Below are 26,557 nucleotides of genomic sequence, written 5' to 3' on the forward strand. Positions count from 1 at the left end.
AGCTGCAATTCTTCCTACACACCATTGCCCATATGAAAAATTCACACAGTGTCTCTCTCTCCTTACTAAGAGCTTTAGGGCGCAATCCTATGTATGTTTAGACAGAAAAAGATTCCGTCTAAACTTATTGGCTAGAAACGTACTGGCAAAAACTTATTGTCTAGGCATGCTTCATCTAGACAACCAGGTATATTTACTCTGCAGCCTGATACTTCTTAGTAAACTGGCATAGGAAGTCTCACTGAAACATTGCAATCTTAGTGGGAAGAACAATAAGGAAGCAATCCTATGGCCCCTAGATAGAGTCGAGGGTAGGGGGGCATAGGATATTTTGGATTCCTGGATCCAAGCTTGGAGACTCTGTGTCAAGGGCTCCTTGGAGGCCTCTCTCAGTCTAATCCAGTAGCCAAGTCCAGACACAGACAAAGGGATTCCTTTCAAAGCTTTATTCTTCTTTTACAACTTAACAACTCTACAGGTAGCAACTAGATCTGAGCAGCAGAGTACCTATGCCCTAAGTTGAAACAGTTGGTCCCCGTTTGAAAGGGAATTACTGGCAGACCCCTGAACTTAAGGACTAGGGAGAGTCCCTCCCCTTTCCCCTTGGATCCTCTGGGCGCAGCCTTTGTTTGCGCGCCAACCGGGCACTACGCCTCCTTTCCGCGCCCTCCATCTGGCGCCGCTTTCTGCGTCTGCGTCGCGCATCCACCAAGTCTGCTATCTGTGCTCGGTCACTCCCTGGACTGCTTTCTAATCTAGGAATGCTGGTGGGAGGAATCTCCGTCAGCTGTGGGCCCTGGGAAAGAGGAGCACGCTCCTCTCCCAGGAGCGACAGCTCTTCCTCAGAATCAGAACTACTCTGGGATTCTATGGGCTCAGTGTCCACCCTGACACTCTGCTCTGACCGCGGATACAGGTACTCAAGCCCCCCTCCCTCGCAGCCGGCACGGAGAGAACTGCACTGGCTGCCTCTCAGGGGTCACAAACACAACATCCAACGGGAGGTAAAGGGGGCGTTCCGGTGAGTGGGGAGGGGACTAGAGAGGTTGGCTTCCACAGTATCCTGAGATCTCTCCAGCCTCCTTCCCTCCCCCTCCACAACTAGACAGATGAAAAAGCCCGAGTTCAGAAGCTTACGAGTATCAAGGGCAGATCACATACGATTGTGCCCTAAAAATCTTGTAAATCCTCCCCTTCCCCCATGGCACAATTTATCACCCAAGTTTATGTGCAGCCCAATTCTATGCATGAAGTATGCATGAAGATCCTTCCAGACAAGTTTTATTATGCAATCGTACCGCCATTTGCAGAATTTTACGGAGGGGGCAGCAGGGGTCTAGACAATGTCATCATCAATTTGTAGCCATCCTGTGTTTTTCCACCACTTCTTCCATCTTCTCTTCTATTTCTTACTTGTTTGTGATTGAAGCATGTTCTGGCAATCACTTTTTTCTCATCTATTTGTTGCCAAAATTCTTTCTCCTAAATGCCTTGTCTTTTTAAAAGGCATTTATTTAATTGTATTTATGAAATGTATACCGTCTTTTTGTTTTAAAAAGCCCTCAAGGCATGGAAGTACACATATTTCAGACTTCTACATCAAGCATTTTAAAAGTGCACCAATGTGTACATTTTGTCTGTATAAAGATGCAGCTATTAAAACCTATAGCGAAAACAAATGGCACATCAAGACAAAGCATTCTTTTATCAAATATATTTCTAAGCATGAAATGCAAGCTATACTCCTACTGTCTGATGGTAGATCATTTTGGAGTGTATTTTATTATTTTAATTACTGGTATGATATTTTATTTTAATAAATGAATATAAATAAACATAAGAGGCAGTTCATTTTTCCAAAAGAATACTCGACAAAGCTGTGCAAAAAAAAATCATTAGTGGCAAATTGATACAAGAGCTCCTCCTGGTGTTTAAACTTTAGAAACATTACTGTTCATAGGTTTGGATCCAAACATCATGTGACACAAATGGAAAGCACTTGTTCTGAGCCAGTAGGGTTCATCTGTTTACTCCCTTTCCCAACTGCAACACCCTGCAGCCTCTGAAAACTGGCTCTAAGGAATCAAGGGACCCTTCATAGTGGCTTCAGGGATAGCTGAAGGGGTGGGGGGATTGGTAAACCTGCTCTCTGCAAGCACAGGGGACTTCTGGTTCTGCAGTGGGATAGTTAGATCCAAGTCCTACTACTGATGTCAAACATTAAAACTATCAATAGAATCGGGGCCAAAGACATTGGGGAAATGAAATATTTTTCATGATGTACCAACTCAAATCAGTGACAATATAGCAACTTTTTATGCAGGGAAAGAATGAAAGGTATTCAAGATCTTTAAACTAACAGAAGTGGTGGTGCCACTCACATTATTGCTGATATATTAAGCAAATGGCTATACATAAAGGGAACTTAAAGACGTATTGAGACAGCTATATAAAAGAAACTTCCATAAGAGGTAGCAGGTACAAGACGACTTAGCACAGTCAGTTTTTAAGCGATACAGATTTTGAGTAAAAGTTCAAACATAATTGTTTGGATCCAATTGCTTTGCAGGCAGAAGAAAACTCTCGCTGTGCAAGGGGGGATCCCCCTGACTTTTGGCAATTCCCCCTTCCTCCTGGAGCCCACCACAACACATGGCATTCCATTCCTTGTGTCCCAAGCCTCAAGAGTAGATTTTCAGGGGGCTGCAAAGGGAAGGTGGGCTGGAAAAGCCCATTCCATGCTCTATCCTGTTCATGGAACAAGTCTGAAACCAAGACATTGTCCTTATATTCCATTCATTGCAAAACATTACTCAGACATTCTATTGGGTTGGATCTAGACTTATAATTAGCAGAAATGTGCTGAAGTCAGAGGAAGAGGAGGAAGACCATTTTTGGTGAGCTCGCCTTTTCCCTATAGCTCTCTGTGCCTCCTGAAAATCTGCTTTGGAAAGTTGGGCAATTCTCTAGAGCAGCATGGACTGCAGGGGTAAATTGGCAAAAAATTATCTCCCCCACCCTAGCAAGGATCCTCCACTGAATCTCAGACTGTTCTGGATCCAACCCACTATTTCCAAGGAAGTATACTTAACATAGCTTTTGTCATTATTTTCTTGCTGTACTGAATGATCACTTTCACTGATTCCACAAGTTTGTTATCCAGTGGTATAGTAATAAACTAATCATAGTATTGTTTTATCCCAATAGCACAAGGTATCCCAGTGTTCCTTTAATGATCTACACAGCTTTGTAACTGGGAATACCTCACCATATTTAATATACACATGTTTTAGCTGGTTTCAGCATGATGAAGATATATTGTATGATGAATATTTATGATGAGTACTATCTGGGAACCCACTGGCAGATTCTAATTTGGACAGATTAATTGCTGGTATATCCATACCATTAATGAAATCCAACAAATAGCAGAGGAGTTTAAAGTCTCATTTTTCAGAAATTATCAACACAATTTTGAAGAAGGGTGATCAAATAGTTTTTTAGCCGCACACCTCTGAAGAGAAAAGAAAACTACCATACGGCTAGCTCTAGAGCAACAGAGGAAAATGTATACATGGAAAGCTTGTGGATCCATGTGTGGTTCTGATGCAAGTTGAAACAAAGACACACACACACACACACACAAACACACACACACACACCAATACAAACAGATAAAAGTACAATGATTTGCTACAGGGGAATACAAAAAAGTAGATTCTTAGTAACTGAAAACTCAGAAAAACTATATCAGAATGCAAAAAAAGAGCTAGAAGCACCAAAGACCATAATACTTACCTCTCAGCACGTAGGACACCACTATGGTATGGATGATCCCAAGGCATCAATTTCTGAAAAGCAAAAGAATCCAAGTTTTGAAGAATAACAGAAATCAACTGAAACAAGTCAATTACACAGCTTACCATCTGTAAATAAGGTTGTTGTTGTTATGTTTTAACATGAACCTTAACACTGGTGATGAAGTAATACATTTAACAAACAACTTTGTCAAAGTTTTCAGTTGTCAAGTGTGTTCCTATGTACAGTATCCACAGGGTAATAATCCTGTTTGTTTATTTATTAAATTTATTTAACACCTAATTTTTCCAGGCAGTTTAGAAAAAAAATACAAATAAGATTACAATAAAATCAACAATATAAAATAATAAGGGAGCAATCCTATGGCTGCTAGTCAGCGGCTAGACGGCCATAGGATTTCTGGTTTTCCGGGAACCGACCTTGGAGCCCGCACTCCGAGGTCAGTTCCCGGAGAACTGACCTTTCCCCCCTTCTGCACTGCGGAACAGCCCCGCACCCCATGCTCGCAAGAGGAGTGTGGAGCAACCAAAACGGGGTGTTCCAGGGGGTGTTCCGGGGTGGGGAAAGCGGAAATGCCAGTACGATACATCCTACGTGTCATCCGGCAGCCTCCTCCCCTGCTCCCCATTCCCGCAGCTAGAGAGCCACAGGAGAAGCGCCGAGGAAACAATCCCCTCCATGCTTCTCCTGCCCTGCATTGGATAGGCTGTCGCCTCCAAGTTCAGAGGTGGCCGCCTATCTCCATAGGACTGCGCCCTAAATGTGCCAACTCAGCATAGTATACAATATCAGGTATAAGGTAAAACCAGATTGCAGGGACTAAAATATAAAATACCCAAATACTAAAACATTTAAGAAATACTTTTAAAACTTTAAAAGACTTCTTAAAAAATGTTAAAAGCCCAGGAGAACACAAAAGTCTTAGCCTGGTGCTGCAAAGATAGCAGTGTTGCAGAACTATTCTGTTTGGGCTGACTTTTGGTTGTCGCAGCTAAGATGAGCGACAGGTATGCATCATTGTCTTTTGTCTTATAGGGTTGTTTGTGTCAGGAGATCTGGAGCTTGAACTGGGAACTTGGTGGTCTGAGGCTGGAACCTAGCCTAATATATTATCTAGGGTTATATGTACTCAGAACCCAGAACACTTTTCAGGCAAAGAAGGGAATAGGAATATGCATCCAGTGCAGTTCTCAAGCAGTATAAGACCTCTAGACTGGCTGGGTCAAGTATGAATTCCAGGTTCTTTGCCTGGTCAATATGGCAGAAACTTGGATCCAGGTCAAGACCCCAGCTGTTGCAACTGAGTGCATGGACCTTGAGATGAAGACCTAGTGTCCAAATCTGCTTCCATGTATGGCTGCCAATGGGCCAATGTCACACTGACAGATTTAAACTACTGTTACTTGCGCTGCATATTCAGGGCAAGCAAGTTAAAGGTTTAAATAATATGATCTAAAGATTGCCACTTGTATTCATTTAACAAAATTTTATTTAGGGGCACTTGGAGTCCCAAATTATACATCATGAGGCAGAGCTATTAGAATAGTCATGTCACAACACAGTGATTGGTAAAGCCATGGTTTGTGAACAAAAGCACTGGAGTCTGCCAATTTATAAGTTAAATGCATGCGATTTTTAAAATCTGACCTCTGCTCTTTCAAGCTTGCATAAACTAATTGAACATAATGTTTAACACACATAAGGGAGCACATTACATTTTCCATCTTAAATGTTGGCTACTACATAACTCATTGTTTTTAAACCAATATCTTCCTTTCAGCACTTAGTTTCCCTCAGAGAAAAGAGACTTGAAAACTAACCCTGCATTAACATGAAGCCAAAAGAAAAAGAATGGTTAGATTGCATCAACATATCACTGAAATTATAAAACCTATTTTCTCAAACTAGTATTCAACTCATTCAAGTTATGAGAAAAAATAAATACATAATATAACTTACTGATTTGATAGGATTAAGTTTCATTTTCATACCTTCCATCATTTCAAAATCCTTTAGAGTTCTACAAAATAATTTTACCATTAAGTTTTGTTAAAGAGCTTTTCAAAAGATAAGCAATACAATTACTATAAAATTATTTGTCCATTCTACAAATATAGATGTCACTCAAGCAAAAAATTAACACAATGTGTCAGGATGAGCTGTGTTTCTTTTCTGTTCTTTTAGTCTTTTCCAGAAAGGGATAATACTGAGCAATATTGAGAAATGATCTGCTGCTTTTCCCTCTTTCCATCACTAGAAAATAATTAAGTACAATTCCAATCTTAATCTGTAGCTGATTAGATTTAATTTTTTTACAAAATTGTATATTACTTTTACTCAAGACTTACAGAAAAAAATTAAATTCATTCAGAAATCTAAGAATATTTTCATAATTTACAACAAGATTTTTGCTTTGAAGAAAGGAAAATGTGTCTATTTAATAAGAATAAATGAAAAAATAGACTCACCGACTGAATAACTTATCCGAAAGCTTTACAAGAAATTGCATTACTTTCTCTAAAAAAAAAAGAACAAAACCAGAATTAAACAAAAAGTTATTGGTGCTCTAGGCAAACAGAACATTTAAAAACTAACAAAAATAGAACTGCAAACTTCATTTAAAATAAACTAATCTACTTAACAATGCATAATTCAGAAATTTAATGTAAGCCATAATTTAAAAAGGCTGAGTGTAGTAATCATCTGTTTTGGGTTATCAAAGAAACCATAAACAAAATTAAACTTGCAAATACTGATGTATATTTCTGACTCTCTGAAGATATTGATGAACAGCCATTTTGAGTCTGACACAGACCACAGCTGGTCATAAATTAATAAGCAGAGAAGGATACTGCAAGATTTATTTTCTCCACATTAAACCTGACGGATAGCAGTTAAATCACAATGTATAAGTTTGAATGTTACATTACTAGATCATTCGCTGGAACTTTTAAACAATGGGAAAATATTGGACAGAGCAATTTCAATGTCTAGTAACAATCAAATGTAAAAAATATTATTGAACAATCAACATAACAATGCACAGAATATGAAGCGATAACATTAAATATAATGATTTCCTCACCATTGACTGTAATGGCTTGGGATGATGGCTGGGGCCATAGCTCAGTGGTAGAGCACCTGCTTTGCTTGCCGAAGTCCCCAGGTTCAATCCCCAGCATCTCTGGTTGAGTTTTATGGAATTGGATTCTAAAACATCTGGAGGGGAATGAGCTTGTGGGGGGGAGGACCAGCTGCACCAGATGGACCCTGAGCCTGTTTCTGCCCTTGGCCCTGCCAAACGGGTACTTAAGGTAGGGCTGCCAGAGGCTGCTTGGGAAGGAGCTTGTGGGGAAGAGGACCAGGTGCACCAGGTGGACCTCTTAGCATTGCACCTGGAGACGCATGGAGGAGCGTATGAAGACCCACCCACCACCTCTCCAGAGATACCAGCAACCAGACATACTAGCAGCAAACAGCAGCAGTAGAGGGCAGCACCTTTAAAGACCAGGAAGAAAGGGGCAAACACAGATCTTATCTGTGCCTTCTTAGCTGCTGCTCTCTTTTATATTCTTTTATACTGTTTTATATTTTACATCTTAACATTTTAATATGTGCCTGGGAAGTCCATTGAGCAACTCAGGAAGTTGGGGAGGTGCCACCATAATTGTGGTCACGGGTAGTGGGAGGTATAGCGTTGGGGGATTAACAGGCCAGCTGAGGAGAAGAGGGGCTACACACCTTATGGCTATCCCCTCTTCTGGTTCTTCCCCCAACCTGATGGCTCCTGGCTGCCTTACCAGTTTGCCCTCGGGTCTGGTGGTGCTGCTGCTGAATGCCAGGTCGGTCCAAAATACAATCTCCCTCATCCATGATTTGATTGTGGATGAGGGGGCTGACCTGGCATGTATTACTGAGACCAGGGTGGGGGAACTGGGAGGGGTCACTCTCTCCTAGCTGTGGCCTCCTGGGTACTCAGGAGTGCAGCACCAACACCGACTCGAGGGTCGGGGAGGGGGGGCTGCCGTGATCTATAGGAATTCAATCCCTCTCTCTAGGCTTCCTGCTCATTCGAGTGCAGATCTTGAGTGCTTGTATCTTGTGCTGGGTACCTGGGACAGATAAGGGATTCTGTTGATGTACTGCCCACCCTGCTGCCTATCAGACTCCCTGCCTGAGCGGACGGAGGTGGTCTCGGACTTGGTGTTGAGGACCCCTAGGGTGATGGTCCTGGGGGATCTCAACTTCCATGCCGAGGCCGCTGTACCCGGGGTGGCTCAGGACTTCATGGACACCATGACAACCATGTCATCAGCCCAACACATATAAAAGGACACACACTAGATCTGGTTTTCTCAACTGGGCAGGAGGATGGTGATCTGAAAGTGGAGGAATTAACATTTGTCCCTTTGTCGTGCTCAGATCACTTCCTGTTGAGATTTAGACTCTTGGCAGCCTTTCCCCTCTGCAAGGGTGGGGGACCTATTAAAATGGTCCGCCCTCAGAGGCTAATGGATTCCAATGGATTCCAGAGGGCTCTGGGGGATTTTCCTGCTGGTATGGCTGGTGCTCCTGTTGAAGCCTAGGTCGCTCTGTGGAATGCAGAGATGACTTGGGCGGTTGACAAGATCGCACCCAAGCGCCCTCTCCCTCTGAGCAGAGCCCGGCCAGCTCCTTGCTGTACACCTGAGCTGAGGGCAATGAAGCAAGAGGGGAGGTGGCTAGAATACAGGTGGAGGAAAACTCGTGCCGAGTCTGACCGAACACAGGTAAGAGCTCATTATTGAGCCTACTCTGTGGCAGTGAGGGTGGCAAAGAGACAGTTCTTTTCCACCAGCATTGCATCTTCTCAGTATCGTCCAGCAGAGCTTTTCTGAGTGGTTCGCGGCCTGTTACATTATGGACCAGGGAGAGAGACTGTGGAGCCCTCAGTTGCATGCTGTGATGAGTTTGCACGGCACTTTGAAGACAAAGTCGCTCAGATTCATCATGAATTGGACACCACGATTAATGCAGTTCCATTGGTAGAGGCATTCAGAGCACCATCTGGTCCAGTTTTATTGGATGAGTTTCAGTTATTGAGGCCTGAGGATGTGGACAAGGTGCTTGGCCAAGTCCGATGGACCACTTGTGTGCTTGACCCTTGCCCTTCGTGGCTTTTTAAATCAAACAAAGAGAGGATGTCTGGCTGGATCCAGGAGGTTGTAAATTCCTCCTTGAGAGAGGGACTTTAAAAGAGGCAGTAATCAGACCACTCCTGAAAAAGCCTAACCTGGACCTGGAGGATGTTAACAATTATAGGCCAGTGACCAACATCCCCTTCCTAGGCAAGGTGCTTGAGCAGGTCATTGCAGGACAGCTCCAGGCACTCTTGAATGAAACAGATTATCTAGATCCATTTCAATCGGGCTTCAGGCCTGGTTTTAGAATGGAAACTGCCTTGGTCGCCCTGTGGGATGACCACTGCTGGGAGAGGGACAGGGGGAGTTCGACCCTGTTGATTCTCCTGGACCTCTCAGCAGCTTTCGATATCATTGACCATGGTATCCTTCTGGATAGGTTGTCTGGGTTGGGAGTTGGAGGCACTGCACTGCAATGGTTCCGCTCCTACTTGGATGGCCGATTCCAGAAGGTGGTGCTGGGGGATTATTGTTCTGTGCCATGGCAATTGTGCCATGGGGTTCCACAGGGCTCTATTTTATCCCCCATGCTATTCAATATCTACATGAAACCACTGGGGGAAATTATCCGGAGGTGTGGGCTGAGGTGCCATCAATATGTGGATGACACCCAGCTCTACCTATCTTTCTCATCAAACCCAGGTGAGGCAGTGGCTGTTCTGAATCTGTGCCTGGGCACAGTAATGGACTGGATGAGGGCCAATAAACTGAAACTCAGTCCAGACAAGACGGAGGTACTGTTGGTGGGTGGTTCATCTGCCTGGCTAGGTGATATTCAACCTGTTCTGGAGGGGGTTGCATTCCCCCTAAAGGGTCACGTTTGTAGTTTGGGGGTGCTCTTGGATCCAGAACTGTCACTTGAGGCACAGGTGAACTCAGTGGCATGGAGCACTTTTTATCAGCTTAGGCTGGTATACCAACTACGCCCTTATCTGGACAGACATAGCCTAGCTACAGTTATCCATGCTCTGATAACTTCTCGTCTGGATTACTGCAATGCGTTATATGTGGGGCTGCCTTTGAAAACGGTCTGGAAACTTCAGCTGGTCCAAAATAGGGCAGCAAGATTGTTAACAGGGACTGGCCAACGAGCTCATATTACACCAGTACTTTTCCAGCTGCACTAGCTGCCAGTCCATTTCCGGGCCCAATTCAAAGTGCTGGTATCAACATTCAAAGCCCTTAACGGCTTGGAGCCAGGTTATCTGAAGGATCGCCTCCTCCCATATGTGCCTGCCCGGACCTTAAGATCATCCTCAGTGGCCCTTCTCCGTGAGCCCGTCAAAGGAAGTGAGGCGGGTGGCTACTAAGAGGAGGGCTTTTTCTGCTGTGGCACCCCAGCTGTGGAATAAGCTCCCTAGTGAGGTTCGCCTGGCACTTACATTGTATTCTTTCCAGCACCAGGTGAATACCTTTTTATTTTCCCAGGCATTTTAGCATTTTAGCTTTCTATACTTTTAGCTTTGCTGTTTAAAATCTGTATTTTAAATCCCTGCATTGCTGCTAGGTTTTATTCTGGTTGTATTATTATACTGTGGTTTTAATGTTTTATATATTTTATGTTGTTTATTGTGTGCTCTTTGGTTTTAATTTTTGTGAACCGCCCAGAGAGCTTTGGCTATTGGGTGGTATAGAAATGAAATGAAATGAATAAATAAATAATAAATTTTACTGACACCTGCTTCCATGTAGTATGTTTAGCATAACAATGTAATTTACTTAAAATGTTGACCAATGCATGAATTAGAATCAAATGGCACTAAGAGGGAATCCACTGTAGCCAAAGTGTGTTACTAATCATGTGTACAATCTGCACAGCCAGCGTTTATCCTCAACGACTTGCATAATTCACATCTTCTCCTCCTTAAATGCAAATTTGTATTACCTGGGGTTTTGACCATTGTTCCCCGAAGAGCCCGATGAGCAAATGTATCATATCCAACTAACTGGGCAAGAAGGTTTCTGCTGGTAAGAAGTTCCTCTAAACAGTGCAATTGTTGTGCATTTGGGTAGAGAAAAACCTTGTAGGCAACTTCACGTACCTAATGTTAATTCAAATGAAAAGCAATGAACAGACAGCTATCATAGCAAACTGGCATGACCATTAAAATAATGTTTCTATTACAGGGTTAATATTGTATCACAGGGGTGGGGAACCTTTTTCAGCTTAAGGACTGAATTCCAATCTGGGAAAAGTGGCCCAGAGCACTGGCCACGAGCAGGATTAAAGTATGATTCTTACTGATTTTAAACCTAGTCAGAAGTAAGCAGGATAACCCTACACATTTATTCAAGATTAAGCAGGACTTATCATTTCCCAGATACCAAGCCTCAAATACCAAGCAGTCTATTTGCCTATTACTATTTCTTAGTAATACTTATGTACCATTTAATATAGTAAAATCTCTAAGTTGTTATGTCTACTCATAAGGAAGCAATACTTGGTCACTCAGCAGTACTTTCAAATAGCATCCCAAACACAAAGCCTCTGCATGTCTATTCAGAAGCATGAGTAGCATGTCTACTCAGAAGTAAGCAGGGCTGAATCACTCAAATGCTTTTAAATAGCATCCCAAATACAAAGCCTTTGCAAGTGGGCAAGCTCCAGAAGTAAGCAGGACTGAATCACTCAGCAACTTCCTCCCCAGACCCCACCACCTCTCTCCTGCAAGGAAAAGCTCTTACTTCAGTCAGCAACTGATTGGAGATAAGAGCAGTTTCCCCCTGAGCAAGGGAGGCTTTTTCAGTGCCCAGCCAAAAAAACACATGTGAAAACACCGGGGAACACTGCAAAAACACTGGGGAAAACTCTGGAGACATATCAAAGGTAAGAGGGGGCAGGGTTTTAAAAGGGGGCATGTCCATCAGCAAAGGCTTCACTGCCTGGATAAGAGAGCCACATAAACTAGAGGTTTCCTGCCCATCGAATCACCTATTAGTAAATTAAGAAAAGGGACAGCAAGAATATTCACTTTTCTAATTATTCAATATACTTCTAAAGCCTTCCCCCCACTCCCATCATTAGCTATATCAATTTTTGTTTCTTTTTCAGTCGTTCAGTCGTGTCCGACTCTTCGTGACCCCATGGACCATAGCACGCCAGGCCTTCCTGTCCTGCGCTCTCTCCCGGAGTGTGCTCAAGTTCATATTCATTGCATCGGTGATACTATCTAGCCATCTCATCCTCTGCCGTCCCCTTCTCCTTTTGCCTTCAGTCTTTCCCAGCATCAGGGTCTTTTCCAGAGAGTTTTCTCTTCGCATTAGGTGGCCAAAATATTTGAGCTTCAGCTTCAGTATCTGTCCTTCCAATGAGCACCCAGGGTGGACTTCCTTTAGGATGGACTGATTTGACCGCCTTGCAGTCCAGGGGACTCGTAAGAGTCTTCTCCAGCACCACAGTTCAAAAGCATCAATTCTTCGGTGCTCAGCCTTCCTTATAGTCCAGGTCTCACAGCCATACATTACTACTGGGAAAACCATAGCTTTGATTAGACGGACCTTTGTCGGTAAGGTGATGTCTCTGCTTCTTACTATGCTGTCTAGGTTGGCCATAGCTTTCCTCCCAAGGAGCAAGCATCTTTTAATTTCATGGCTACAGTCACCGTCTGCCGTGATCTTGGAGCCCAAGAAAGTAAAATCTGTCACTGCTTCCATTTCTTCCCCTTCTATATGCCAGGAAGTGATAGGGCCAGATGCCATGATCTTAGTTTTCTTAATGTTGAGTTTCAAACCAGCTTTTGCACTCTCCTCTTTCACCCTCAACAAGAGGCTCTTGAGATCCTCTTCGCTTTCTGCCATTAGGGTGGTATCGTCTGCATATCGGAGGTTGTTGATAATTCTCCCAGCAATCTTAATTCCGACCTCTGATTCATCCAACCCGGCATTTCTCATGATGTACTCTGCATATAAGTTAAATAAGCAGGGTGACAACATGCAGCCTTGTCGTACTCCTTTCCCAATTTTGAACCACTCGGTTGTTCCATGTCTGGTTCTTCCTGTTGCTTCTTGACCCTCGTACAGGTTTCTCAGGAGACAGGTAAGGTGGTCTGGTACTCCCATCACTTTAAGAATTTGCCACAGTTTGTTGTGATCTATACAATCAAAGGCTTTAGCGTAGTCAATGAAGCAGAAATAGACGTTTTTCTGGAATTCTCTTGCTTTCTCCATGATCCAGCGAATGTTGGCAATTTGATCTCTAGTTCCTCTGCCTCTTCGAAACCCAGCTTGTACTTCCGGTAGTTCTCGGTTCGCATACTGCTGAAGCCTAGATTGTAGGATTTTGAGCATCACCTTGCTGGCATGTGAAATGAGCGCAATTGTGCGGTAGTTTGAACACTCTTTGGCGTTGCCCTTCTTTGGAATTGGAATGTAAACTGATCTTTTCCAGTCTTGTGGCCACTGTTGAGTGTTCCAGATTTGTTGGCATATTGAATGCAGCACTTTAACACCATCATCTTTTAGGATTTTAAATAGCTCAGCTGGAATACTGTCATTTCCGCTAGCTTTGTTGTTACTAATGCTTCCTAAGGCCCACTTGACTTCACTCTCGAGGATGTCCGGCTCAAGTTCAGTGACCGCACTATCATGGCTATCAGGGACATTAAGATCTTTCCTGTATAGTTCTTCTGTGTATTCTTGCCACCTCTTCTTAATCTCATCTGCTTCTGTTAGGTCCCTGCCTTCTTTGTCCTTTATCATGCCCGTCTTTGCACAAAACGTTCCCTTGAAATCTCCAATTTTCTTGAAGAGATCTCTAGTCTTTCCCATTCTGTTGTTTTCCTCGATTTCTTTGCATTGTTCATTTAAGAAGGCCTTCTTGTCTCTCTTGCTATTCTCTGGAACTCTGCATTCAGTTGGATATATCTTCCCCTTTCTCCCTTGCTTTTCGCTTCCCTTCTTTCCTCAGCTACTTGTAAAGCCTCATCAGACAGCCACTTGGCTTTCTTGCATTTCTTTTTCTTTGGGATGGATTTCGTTGCTGCCTCCTGAACAATGTTACGGACCTCTGTCCATAGTTCCTCAGGCACTCTGTCTATCAGGTCTAATCCCTTAAATCTGTTGCTCACCTCCACTGTATATCAATTAGCTATATCAATTAGTGGAGCATTAAAAAAGATAGTATTTACACATTTAAATGTCATCCCTATGGACCAGGTGTAGAGTTTCATAGACAAAAATGGACCCCAGAGGATGGACCATAATGTCATCATCTCCCACATCCAGTACTCAGAGGTCAGCTCATGTATAGAATGGAGACGTTCCAGAGGTTACCAGGCCCTGGCTAGTTACTCCAAAACAGCTGCAGGGGCTAGAAACTAGCCCTTAGTGCTAGGAAGTCAAGCACATGTCTTTGATTCTGAGGTTCACATGCGACAATGGCAGACCTGTGTATTAAACTCAGATCTGTTTTAATCATGTATAAAGTGTGTGTGGGGGGAGATTTCAGAGTAAACATATGAGAAGACAAGAACTTTTCCCCTACTTGCCACTTACATCTCCAAAGCCTCCACCCCACATGGGAAGAAGAGTACAGGAAAGGAAGCCAGTGGAAGGATTTTCCTTTTCCCCACATATCCTTTTTGATCTTAAAATTAGACCCACTCCACCTTATACTTGATTGCAGCAGACCTAATTCAGAAGCACAGGTTTACAGCTAGTCACATGTAATTTGGACCTGACTCACGTATGAGACAGCCTTCTTGGTTATGCTGCCTGGGCAGTATTTTTTGCTCACTGTAAAATGGCACAGGTAAAGGCTATCATTTATAGAGGTATTTCCACATATTGGTAAATTAATACCTACACTGCATATATGGTGCTGTAACGTATTTAACATATACATACCAGGTCATCTGGACTATCTGCATTGAGACCACTGATTTGGGCGTAATTGCCTTCAACTGCAAAGTTATGGCGAATATGTTCTGGTAAAATATGCTTCTCAATCTTGTTTGGAAGATGAGATCCCGTGAGAAATTCATTACATAAATCCAGTATTTTGACATTAAGATCTACTGCCCTCCTCCGCTGCAAATGGGAAATACACAAAATAGATATGTCTTTCAAACATCATTTCAGTAACACTTTCACATTTTCAGTATGTCCTAGGACAGGGCTGGGGAACCTGTGGTCCTCCAGATCTTGCTGGACTACAACTCCCATCATCTCTGATCATCGGCCATGCTGACTGGAGCTAAGGGGAGTTGGAGTGCAACAACATATGGAGGGCCACAGGTTCCCCAGCCCTGTCTTAGATGTTTATGGCATGGCAGCAACAAACTGGTACAGTAATCATTGTGGATACTCCAATACATACATAAGCTGCTTGCGAGATGAAGATGTTTACAAAACTGAGGACACGGTATTTAGGGTATCTTAGATTCAGGGCTTAATTCCATACCACTGCAATCAAGGATTATGGTATTCTGTAAATTTTGATTATGTTTTTTAACTGGAAGATACTATTCGGGATAAGGGGTTAAATTAGAAATAAGTTTCTAGATGCCTCAGCCAATAGTCTCTCCCTTATAGTGGAAATAATTACCTTTTCTTCATCCAAATGAATACCACTGATCTCAAAATCAAACATGAAAAGTTCTGCTACTCTCCTAAAAGAATAAAATCCCATTAAGAGAAAAAAATGTCAGAACGAATATTGCTATAGTTTCATCATTTTGAAGATATGTCACATTTTGCAGACTATAATGTTACAGACCAAGCACATATATGTCAATTTAAGGAATTATCACTGCAGTCCTATACAAGACTACTCAGAAGTAAGTCCCATAGAGTTAAATGGGATTTACTCCTACGTAAGTAAGCATTCCAGCCTATTTATCCTTTCTACTAACAGGATCATAAAATAGTGTTATACTTATGACGGTAAATCTGCATTATAAAAAGCAGCAGCTTCAAAATCTGCTGTAAAATCTGTATTTTAATAACTGTTAGATGAAAGCTCATTTAATATTATGCCACATGCTTCCCAGTTCTATGCATGTTTACTCAGAAATAAGTTAGACTGTGTTCAATGGAGCTTACTCCCAAGTTAGCATGCACAGGATGCAACTTTTATCGTTAGATAAACTGTACACACACACACAACGCATATTGCATATTATTACCTAGGAAATGGCAGATCAATGTATAGTTTAACTTTAAAACTAATAAAGATATACTCAATCGCTGGGGTGACAAACTATACAGTTTGCTCACTGACTGCCTGATGCTGCTGCATACAAGTAGTAATAGCTCAGGGCAATGAAACATCTTCCTTGTGAAAATATGTCTTTCTGTGATATAATTGACTTATGGAAGTAATTGCCTCAGGGTGTTGTTCCAGCTTTTAACTAAATTAGGTAAAGGAATAGAAACTAGGTCTGTCAGTAGCTTCAGGCAACCTTCATGTTCAAATATAAAACAAATGTTTGCATACTTTCATCTCTTCTGACAATATATGAATATTGTCATGCCTTGTTTGCATATTTCTTTGCATAACACTGACCACTGGTCTCGGTCAGCTATGCCAACTGACAAGAGGGCAGGAAACATGGAGATGTATGGTAAGAAGAGAGTAGAAACAAGATGCCAAGGCATGCCGTAAGACAAAAAAGGAAGCCAAAATAAATCGAAGAGGGCCAGGATAATCAGAGTGTTAGGTATGCCAAGTGTGACAAACTATTAATAGACAGCCACAGAGTTTTGCAACAATCTCTTCAGTTTCAGACAAGAGTAAATTCTCAGTCTGGATTGAGCTGGAAGCATGGGACATCTATCAAAGAAGAAATCTGGATATATTACAGATGTATCTCAAGACGTGTAATTACACTTGTAAGCGCAGACTATCAGATTATTTTAGTCCGCTTGTAAAAGACTGGAATAAGTCATAAACTGACAGGTATTATATACTCTGAAAATGGTTTCACACTGTGTTGAACGATCTATATTATCATAAGGAAAGGGTAACACAACCTGGTGCTCTCCAGATGTTTTGGACTACAGCTCCCATCAGCCCATCAACATAGCCAAGAGCCAGGAATTATGGGAGCTGTAGTCCAAAACATCTGGAGGGCACCAAGTTGCCAACCCCTGTCAGAAAGTATGCTGATCTATTTAAACAGTCTGAGTATTATAAGCAAATCCCTACTGTAACAGAACTAACAATGTGTACCTTGTTTCTGGATCAAGGGAAGCCATAACATCTTGATCAGCCAACAATTTTCTCAGACTTTGACACAAATCTACATCTGTATTTAATCTAGAAATATAAAGGTTAAAGGACCAATTATTAACAATACAATCATTCACTTTTAGGTTTACTAGTACTGTATTTTCTGACATATAAACTAAAGGCACAATCCTGGCTGGAAAATGATAGGAGTTGTAGGACTTTTTCTGTTCAAACATGCATAGGACTGTGTCCTAAGTCAACATGTTTTCAGAAACCTAGAATGCTAATGTAGCCATAACCACTGGGAAGTGGAAAGGAGTTGTAGTTCAGTCACTAAGTATTCACAGTACAGCAAGGTACATATAGGTAACTTATTAAGATCCATGGTTATGAAGATTTCAGCAGAAAATATTGTCCTAGGGTGCTTCCACACTATGCATTTAGTGAAAAATTGCCATGCTTCGCTCATTCACTTTTCACGGGGCATCCACACAACACTGAGATCCAAATATTGTTCGCCTGTGTTTTCCCTGTGATTCTTCCATCTTTGCTCAGACCGCAGAAACTCAGGCCTTTCTTTGGAAGAATGGAAGAGTAGCATAGGTGCAGGCAGCCTTAGTGCTACTCTTCCATCTATCTACAGGGCCAGGGTTTCGAAATGTGCAGTGATATATCAGGAAGACAAACCTATTGTCACTCAGCACACTTTCACTATTACAGTGCCATTTTTTCAGACCCATTAATTTTTAATGGATCTTCTAATTAGTCCTAAAATGCTTTTCTAGCTATTCTTTTAAAATTAAAATCTTTATGCAATACTTAAAATGGTATAGCGCTAATTTGAAAAATGTTTTCCTTAAACAGACTCCATGGATTTGCATGGGTGGAAAGAAAGGTTGCACCCCTGAAAGCAGATGAGGCAACAAATTATTTGCTGGTCGTGGTCCTTCGCCCACCTCTTCCCCGCAACAGCCATTTTCAGGAATGCACACTCCTCCTTTCCCCCAAGCAAACCAATGAAAACATTATACCGACAAGTTTCTCTCTCTAATTATACACTTCCTATCTACCCCTCCAATCCAAATCAAAAGTTAAAAGTCTTTTAGATTTCATGGGCAATAATCAGGTGATCACACTTAAGTGAATAAATAACGCACAACCCTATGCATGTTTAGACGGAAAAAAAAAATCCTACAACTCCCAGCATTACCCAGCCAGCCATGCTCTCTGGGAGATGCTGGGAGTTGTCGGACTTTTTTCTGTCCAATAGGATTATGCCCTAAGCTTTTAAAAAGGATTTCTTGGGTTTTTCTGAATGGCATGAATTGGACCTTCAAATGAATTGGACCTTCTCCTTTCCAACCCATAGGACTATGTCAAATTCACTGGTGTGGATGGAACACAGTGAGATATACATACAGGAAAAGCAGAATATCTCTCATGGTGTAGAACATCAACTGTTATTTCATATATAGCTTACAGACGAAGAACAATGATTAGTAGCACTAGGAGATACCAGTCTGGAGGTAGCTCTAGTGGCTAGAAATCGTGTATTTCAGGTTGGGATATTAGAGTTGTACCTATTATAAATTAAAAACATTTTTACCAGATTTCTTAACTTAGAAAAGAAAATCTCTTTTTTCCATAAAGACTTCAGAATACATGGGAACAATAAGAACATTGTGATCATTACAACATTCCTTAAACAGGTAAGTTGTAATGTACTGAATAAAACATACTTTTCCACCATGGTACCAATGCTTCTGCAGGCATCCTCAGCAGCTTCTCTGAAAGCAAGGTCAGGATGGGCAATTTTCACAAAGTCAGCCTGATGCAGTAGAAAAAAGAAAGTACAATAGTGATAGGAATATTTTGCTTTGACATTTAAAGGAAACCTAGAAATTCTAGCTAACTTCACACATATTTAAACTGGCAGGTGAACTGTTTTGCATAGAAGCATATTGTTTTCATAGAACTATAATTCTGCTTAACATGACATTTTCCCTACACAGCCTCAGGAAAAACACATGTACATATTGACCTGATTCGCACATAATGCCAATTTGTGGGTTGTTTAACCCATGAATTGGCAGGGCAGTGCTGGAGCAAATGAGCATGCTGCCTCCCACATGCTCACCACTTCCACTTTAACCCAACAACAAACCAGATGCAAAGCAGAAGCAGCAAGAAGCAGCACACTCACTTGCTCCCATGTGGCCCCAACAACTCATGGGTTCTTGTTACATGTGAACCTGGCCCTTGGGTAACATTTTCATATAAGCATGTACATAAGAGCAGGAAACAGCAAATTTGGGGAAAACTCTTTTTTGCACTTAGTTTATCCTTTTATATCAAACTTTAGTTTGAGCAGAGCAGAGGAAGCTGGTCCAGCTGGTCTAGGGGCTATACAAGCAAGCAAGCTCACAGACAGTGAGCGATCAGAGAGAGCAAACACGGAGAGCAAACAGGAGTTGGCCAGGGGAGGTCAAGGGGAAGGCCCCTAACATTGTTTTAAAACATTTTTTTTTAATTTATTTTTCTTGTAACACACACTTCCATACCAGTGGGACTCTGTTGTTAACCTCCAGTGAACAGAGGACAAAGCACAGGCTATCCCAGTACAATCAGAAAGCTAGAAGCAAAAAGGGAATAAACTATGGAAGGAAAAGACTCTCCAGTGGTGGTGACCTGCAAGGTCTGTGCAATGTTTGTTTTCATGCCTGAGATCAACATGGCCTACACATGCAACAAGTGCAAGCTGATCACGCTGTGGGAAGAAAAAGTAAGATGACTGGAGCAGCAAGTGTTGACCCTCCAGGGAATAAGAGAACATGAAGAGTTCTTGGACAGAATGGTGGAACTACAGCAGCAAAGTGAAGAACAGAAGCTAGACGAGCAATGGCAAGCTGAGGCAAAAGAGGAAAATGCTGAGGTGAGGAAAAATGAAGTAGAGGGTACTCCTTGGAAAAGGCTGACAGTTAGGAGCAGAAGAACTAGAAGCCACTCTGCACCAGTGGAAGCACTGGAACTATGGAACCGTTTCCAGGTACTGGAGGATGAGACTGGAGGATGAGACTGGAGGACAGCCTGCAGCAGAAGAATTACAGGGAAACCCGCATGGGAGCGAGCAAGAGGCTGAAGGTCAGTCAAGCAGAGGCAACGAAAACAAGGCCTACAACAAGAAGAGGAGGAGGAAGAGTGAAAGACTCCTTACTGCGTGGGAGTGAAACCCAAGTATGTTGCAAAGTCCCATGGACTTGCCTGGTATGCTGTCTCCCAGGGGGACAGATTAGAGATGGGACTGAAGGGTTGCCTATACTCATAAAGCTCACTGACAGGTATCCCTTTCTTCTCATCCACATGGGAACAAATGATACTGCCAAGCAGAGCTACGAAGAAATCACGTCAGACTTTGAAGCTTTGGGAAGGAAACTCAAGAACTTGGGGCCCAGATAGGTTTCTTACCCATCCTTCCAATAGTTAGAAGGGAAAGAAAAATACTCAGGGTGAATGACTGGCTAGGAAGGTGGTGCCGGCGCGAAAGATTTGGAGTCTGGGACCAGGGGCTATACTTCCTAGAAGATAGACTGTTGGCAAGGGACGGGTTGCACCTCACAAAGGCTGGGAAGAATGTGTTTGGCCACAGCATGAAGAACTTTATCAGGAGGGCTTTAAACTGAAGCCTAAAGGGGAGGGAGACATAAAGTTGGGGGTAATAATGGACGAAGGTTCCTGCACCACAAGAGAGAGGACAGCTCTAATAGCGCCCAATAACAGTCTTCAGACTATTATTGCAGGCTCTCCCACACTGGAGGCATTCAAGATGAAGCTGGACAGCCATTTGTCATGGATGCTTTGACTTGTTCCTGCACTGAGCAGTGGGTTGGACTTGATGGTCTTATAAGCCCCTTCCAACCCTACTATTCTATGATTCTAGTCAAAATTACTAAATCCATCCATAACTAGAAACCTAACCCTACAAAACATAGATAATCTACTGTGGAAGTATTAGAATCACAGAGTTTCTTAACCATTTCCCCTCTGGAAAACCAAACTGGTATTCTTGTCCTAAAGATGAGGAAAAGTCCCACTGATTTCAATAGAACTTACTTCCAAATAAATGAATCACAGCCTAATGTAACACATACACAAGCTCACTGTTCACTACAGTTGGCACTGTAACAATTTTTTTTAAAGTTACCTAGAAGTTAGCAAGAGCTATTCTATTCTATTTCAGTGGAAAATCTTATTCAGTCTAATCATCCTTAGTTTCAGTAGCTTATAATATTGCTATAGTTCATGCACAGTTACAAAAACTACAAAATCTAGAGATGTACCAATAAGCATCAATTAACAAAAGGTAATTTCAAAGTTACAAAAATGTCTTACTAGATCTGCTACTCTACACAAGGCATCTGAGAGCTGATCAAAGATCATTACTATCTCCTTCCCAGGAGGTGTAGTACATGCTTTTTGTACTAGGCGTTCTGTTTCTTGCAAAGATTTTTCTTGAGCTTCTTGAAAACCTTCTGGACAATTCAACTCTGTTACACCAAACAAACCCTAAAACACAGAGAACAGGACCAACATAAATAACAATTGCACTGTACATTTTCTTTTTGTTATATATTCTACAGCATGAGAATGATTATCACATTTATGCCCTTTTGTACATTTTCAAAATTATCGGACGGAACGGTCCTATGGCCCATGGACATTGCCTAAAGGGCCACAGGATACTTCGGATTCCCAGATCTGAGGTCAGAGACAATGCTCCAACCACAGAGCTGGGAATCAGAGTTCCTACTCCCTTCCCCCTTGCAGCCGATGCAGAAAGAACTGCACCAGCTGCCTCTCCAAGGTTGAGAATGTGACCTCGGAGAGGAAAGGGGACGTTTCAGTGGACAGAGAGGGGAGGACAATGGGGAGGCCAGGATATGAGCTTTCCTGAGGGGTCTCCAGCCTCCTGCCCTCCCCCTCTGAGGTGCCCCAGCTAGATAGGCAAAAAGTCCTGTCTAGCGAAAATGTAGGGTGGGAGGATGGGGAGATGAAGATCGCCTCCACCACTCCTCTCACCCTGCCCTGAACTCCTCTGAGTTCGCAGGCTTACGATCATCACAATAGGACTGTGCCCTAAAGAACCATATTCTTTAAGGCTGCAATTCTATACACATACCTGGAAGTAAGTCCCATTGAACTCAGTGAGATTTACTTCTATGTAGACATATATAGGATTATGCTGTTGGCGTTGGACATATACCCATTACAACAATTTGAAAGGAAAAGATAGTTACATGTATGAAACTCTTTCAAAACATTTTTGCTGATTTGTTCACCATTTCAATGAAGTGGCAATATATTTTTTATTAAATATATTTTTTATAAAATTACATTTCCAGTATCTAAAGCAAAATAGCCTTGTGTTCCTAGTTGATTGACAAGAAGGAATTAGAAATGGGGCCTGCAACAAATGTTGCAGTGTGGAGTACTCCTTTTTCTGGTTACTTCATTCCATTCCTCTTCCCCCTGGTCTTCCAGCTTTTCTCCTCCTTCATTGGCCTGTTTCTCCCATCCCTTAGAATTTTTATTCCTAACATTTTTTTGCAAGCCAAGCTTGCCAGCCTCCCTCTTGTGCACGGATTCCTCTGTTTTGGCTACATAAGAAACTCAAGAGACTTGACTATACGATTAGTAACTATGATGATGATGATGATGGAAACTGATTTGGGGTCTGTGAGTGACCTTTTACATCAGATTGCCATAAACTGCCTTCACTTAATGCTTGTCCAAAGAAACAGAACTCTTGAAGAGTCACTTATTTGCAAATACAGAGACACTGTTAAGCCTAGGGCTGCCACCTTTATAGAGGGAGGGCTCCTCTGCATTCCTGGCAAGTTTCACCTACCTTTCAGGTAAGCCATAGGACTGTACTAGGAGAAGCAGAAAGCACACTTAAGGGGGAAATAGCCATGTTTGTACTATGCCAACCAGAAGTGAAATGACATGAAGGGGAGCGAAACTGTGCTGTGCTGACACACCCACCCAGAAATATCACAGTAAATGTCACAACCACAACCCCACAGAAATGCTGCAGAAATGCCCAAAACAGGGATCACACCAGTGGTTCTTTGCAATTAATCTTTGAAAAAATTAACAGATTTTCCTTGTTGTGAAAAAATATGGGACAATGTGGGTGTAAATCACAGGGCCGCTGCAGGACCATGATGACGTTGTGTGGAAAGCTCGCAAAAAACTTGCAAGCAGGGCAAGGTGATTGTACATTAAAAGCCTTGTCTGATCAAGCCCTGGGTCAAAATCACATCACCCAGATTTGAGTGGATAAATAAAATTTACTGAATACATATGTCAGGAAAGTGATAGAGGTGGCAGGTACGCTCTTGCACAAACAAATAATCAGTGTGTGAAGTTTTCCCTGGCGGGAAGATGCAGTGATGGAAAAGCTTTTCCTGCGGAATTTTTGCCTGACATAGAACCCCGCCAGGCAGAAAAAAGGCGGTAACCTTATTAATGAGGATCTATTTTGTCACACGTCGCCTTGCCCCGATCCCAGAAGTGTAGCTGGAGCTCAGCGAGGAGAGCAAGGTACTGCAGCCAGCATAATGTCAGAGTTTTGAAAGAAGCTGAAGGGTGGGCGATCCAGCACAGAGATAAAGGAGTACTTCTTCACGTTGCACATAGCCAAACTGTGGAATTCGCTACTACAAGATGTAGTGATGGCTGCCCACAACTTCTAAGTAGAGATGTACTGGATTGTTGAACCCTCTCTCAGCCATAAAGTTTACTGGCCGTGGCCCTGGGGCAGTCACTGTCTCTACCTCACGGTTACAGGATAAAGTGAGGATTTATTGTGAGGATGAAGGGTGGCGGTGGCATTAAATTACCACACATTCCTTTAGCTCAGGGATGGGGGGGGATGTGTGGCCCTCCAGATGTTGTTCAACTGCAACTCCCATGATTCCTCACCCCTGGCTATGCTGCCTAGGGCTGATGGGAGCTGCAGCCCAGCAACCCCTGGAGGACCCCACGTCCCCCACCCGCGCTTTAGCTCTTCGGAGGAGCGGCAGTGATGAAAATGTAATAAATAAAATTCTGCCCGTGCTCGGCGACCCCTGCTTTTGCATCACGCGCTCCGGGCCTTTCCAGCCTTGGCACCGACAGAGGGCCGTGGGCGCCAACCAAGCGCGTCCTTGACCCCACCAGCAGGGACGCGCTCCGCGGGGAGGCCGACCCGGGCCGCCTCTCACCGTTTTCTTCCCCGCCTCCCGTCTGTGCCGCTGCTGCTGCGGCTGCTGCTGGGCGCTGAAGGCGGCGCCCACCGGGGACCAGCTGGTGCTGACCCGTCTCGTGGCGGCAGCGCCACAGCCGCCGAGTGGGCCCGGCCCCGCTCGCCTCAGGCCGCTCACGGCAGGCCGCGCCACCCGCCGCCAGCCGGCCAGCATGGTGGCGCTGAGCCGCCTGCCCGCCGCACGCTCGCTCGCCCGCCCGGCCGGCCTCCCCAGGCTCGGCTCTGAGGGGGGAACTCGCGCCGCGGGGAGGCGCCGGGCTCGTTCCGGGTTCCGGCGACGGCCTCTTACGCAGCCCGGTCGCGAGGAGGGGCCTCGGCGGGGCGGGGTGGGGCGGGCCTTCCCGCCTTCCCTCAGGTTCCCCTTTCTTTCTCTTCGAGGCCGCCTGCGCCGCGGCGCCCCAGAGAGGGAGAGGCTCGCCCCGCTGTGACGGGGGGGGGGGCTTCTGACCCAGCCCGCCTTTGCTCCGGTGTGACGTGCGAGGAGGCCTAGTGATCCGTTTTCGTGTCGCTGGGCTAAAGTCACGTTGCAGCGAGGCAGTTTCTCCATCAGCCTTCCCCAGCCAGATGTGTTGGACTCCAACTCCCATCATTCCCAGCCACCCCTGGGAGTTGGGGTCCACCATAACTGGAGGGCGCCAGGCTGGGGAAGGCTGCCCTATATATTCTGCAGAATAAGGTGGTAGAGTCCTGAGTTAGAGTGGACTGGCTGTACCACTTGGTGGGAGGGAAATGAGGTGGAGGAATGGACTGTACCACTATTTCAGACTGCAGGGGAGGATTATATTTTGGGGAGGGCATCTGATGAAATGGGCTATAGGCCATAAAAGCTTATACCAGGATAGATGTGTAAGTCTTTATGGTACCAGAAGACCCTTTGTTGTTTTTACAAATAGAAAGTAGGGTAGAACCTTTCGCGCTGCTATTACTTATATGTTCCTTACAGCTACTTACAGCACAGATGCGCAGAAAATAGATCTGGATCTACAGATGTTTCTCATGGTGATTTGCAGTAGATGGGCAAGGATTTCTGACTCCCAGTTGTTTGACGGTAGTGACAACTAAAAACCTCCCCGCCCCCCAGTTAGGTTACTGAAAAAGAACACTGTGACAGAAGCCAGAAGTGGGGTTTGTGTGAACGGACTTGTGAGCTTGGTACCACTCACAAATTCCTGGGCTAAGCATGTGTTAGAAACAGGCACCCTCCTGTTTCTTAATTATTAGCATATTTATTAGCAATGTTTATTTATTAGCAATATTTCAGTACCTCTTCTCAGTTGTCCAAATCCTGTAGTGGTTTACAAAAAATACAATAAGGGTGCAATCCTATGCCTATTAGACAGAAAAATGTCCCCAAGCTGGCTGGGGAGCGCTGGGAGTTGTATGACTTTTTCTGTTTAAACATGTATAGGATTGCACCCTATTTTGCACCTGGCTCCTGCTGGTGTATCTCAGGGTTCTGGTGAACAAAGAAAGTAGATTCTGCAAGCCTTCTGAAGGCTGCCCACCCAGAGAAAGGTGGTTTATTTGCTTGCTTTTTACACAATGAAATGTTTAAAATGCGTGTGTAAACTTCCTTCCAAGCAAGAGGTGCAATGCAGCTTGATTTAGTCCAGCCTATCTGGAGGGTACCAGGTAGGGGGAGATTAGAGAGTGTTGGATTTGAAGCTGGGAGAACCTAGTTCAAGCAGCCTTCCCCATCCTGGTACCCTCCAAATGTTTTGGAGATGCTGTAGAACTCCCAGCATTCCTGACCATTAGCTATGCTGGCTGGAGGCTGATGGGTGTTGGAATCCATAACATATGGAAGGCACCAGATTGGGAAGAGCTGTATTACAGTTTAGAAAAGGAAATCCTTAAAAAACGATTTAAAAGTTGCTTTCATATCCCAGTAACTACTGTACGATTAAGCTCAATTATTTGTACTACCCAAGTCCCTCAAAATGTTTCTTTTTGTAGACACAAGATACGTTCGAACACAAAGTTCAGATCACAGGTATTTCTGCTAAATAAATTAACCTAGTATCTTTCCTGTATTCTTGCACTTGCCATAATTGCATTGTCATTAGAAAAGTTCACTAGTAT

The 26,557-nt window shown here is 43.4% G+C and overlaps 1 protein-coding gene across 9 annotated transcripts in view; it reads right to left on the reverse strand.

Moving 5' to 3' along the window:
* Positions 1–24,777, reverse strand: part of MIPEP (mitochondrial intermediate peptidase) — an 81,562-nt gene extending 56,785 nt beyond the window's left edge. For 8 of the 9 annotated variants that reach the window (XR_014789007.1, XR_014789010.1, XR_014789009.1 and 5 more), the window contains exons 1-10: positions 24,435–24,777; positions 21,559–21,732; positions 18,909–18,997; positions 17,170–17,256; positions 15,544–15,607; positions 14,844–15,026; positions 10,885–11,041; positions 6,288–6,336; positions 5,779–5,839; positions 3,799–3,851 (exon numbers count right to left, since the gene is read on the reverse strand). Coding sequence is in view for 5 of the 9 variants with exons in the window: in XM_084842885.1 (XP_084699011.1) it covers positions 3,799–3,851; positions 5,779–5,839; positions 6,288–6,336; positions 10,885–11,041; positions 14,844–15,026; positions 15,544–15,607; positions 17,170–17,256; positions 18,909–18,997; positions 21,559–21,732; positions 24,435–24,629 (1,112 nt within the window). In the remaining 4 variants the exon portion in view is untranslated. Of the gene's footprint in view, positions 1–3,798; positions 3,852–5,778; positions 5,840–6,287; positions 6,337–10,884; positions 11,042–14,843; positions 15,027–15,543; positions 15,608–17,169; positions 17,257–18,908; positions 18,998–21,558; positions 21,733–23,690 lie in introns of all 9 variants that reach the window. The other variant, XM_084842886.1, reaches the window with a different exon arrangement.
* Between the last annotated feature and the right edge of the window lie 1,780 nt (positions 24,778–26,557).

The sequence above is a fragment of the Heloderma suspectum genome, chromosome 3 (genome assembly GCF_057233095.1).
Source record: "Heloderma suspectum isolate Gila_16-S chromosome 3, 16-S_ref, whole genome shotgun sequence".
Taxonomy (NCBI): domain Eukaryota; kingdom Metazoa; phylum Chordata; class Lepidosauria; order Squamata; family Helodermatidae; genus Heloderma; species Heloderma suspectum.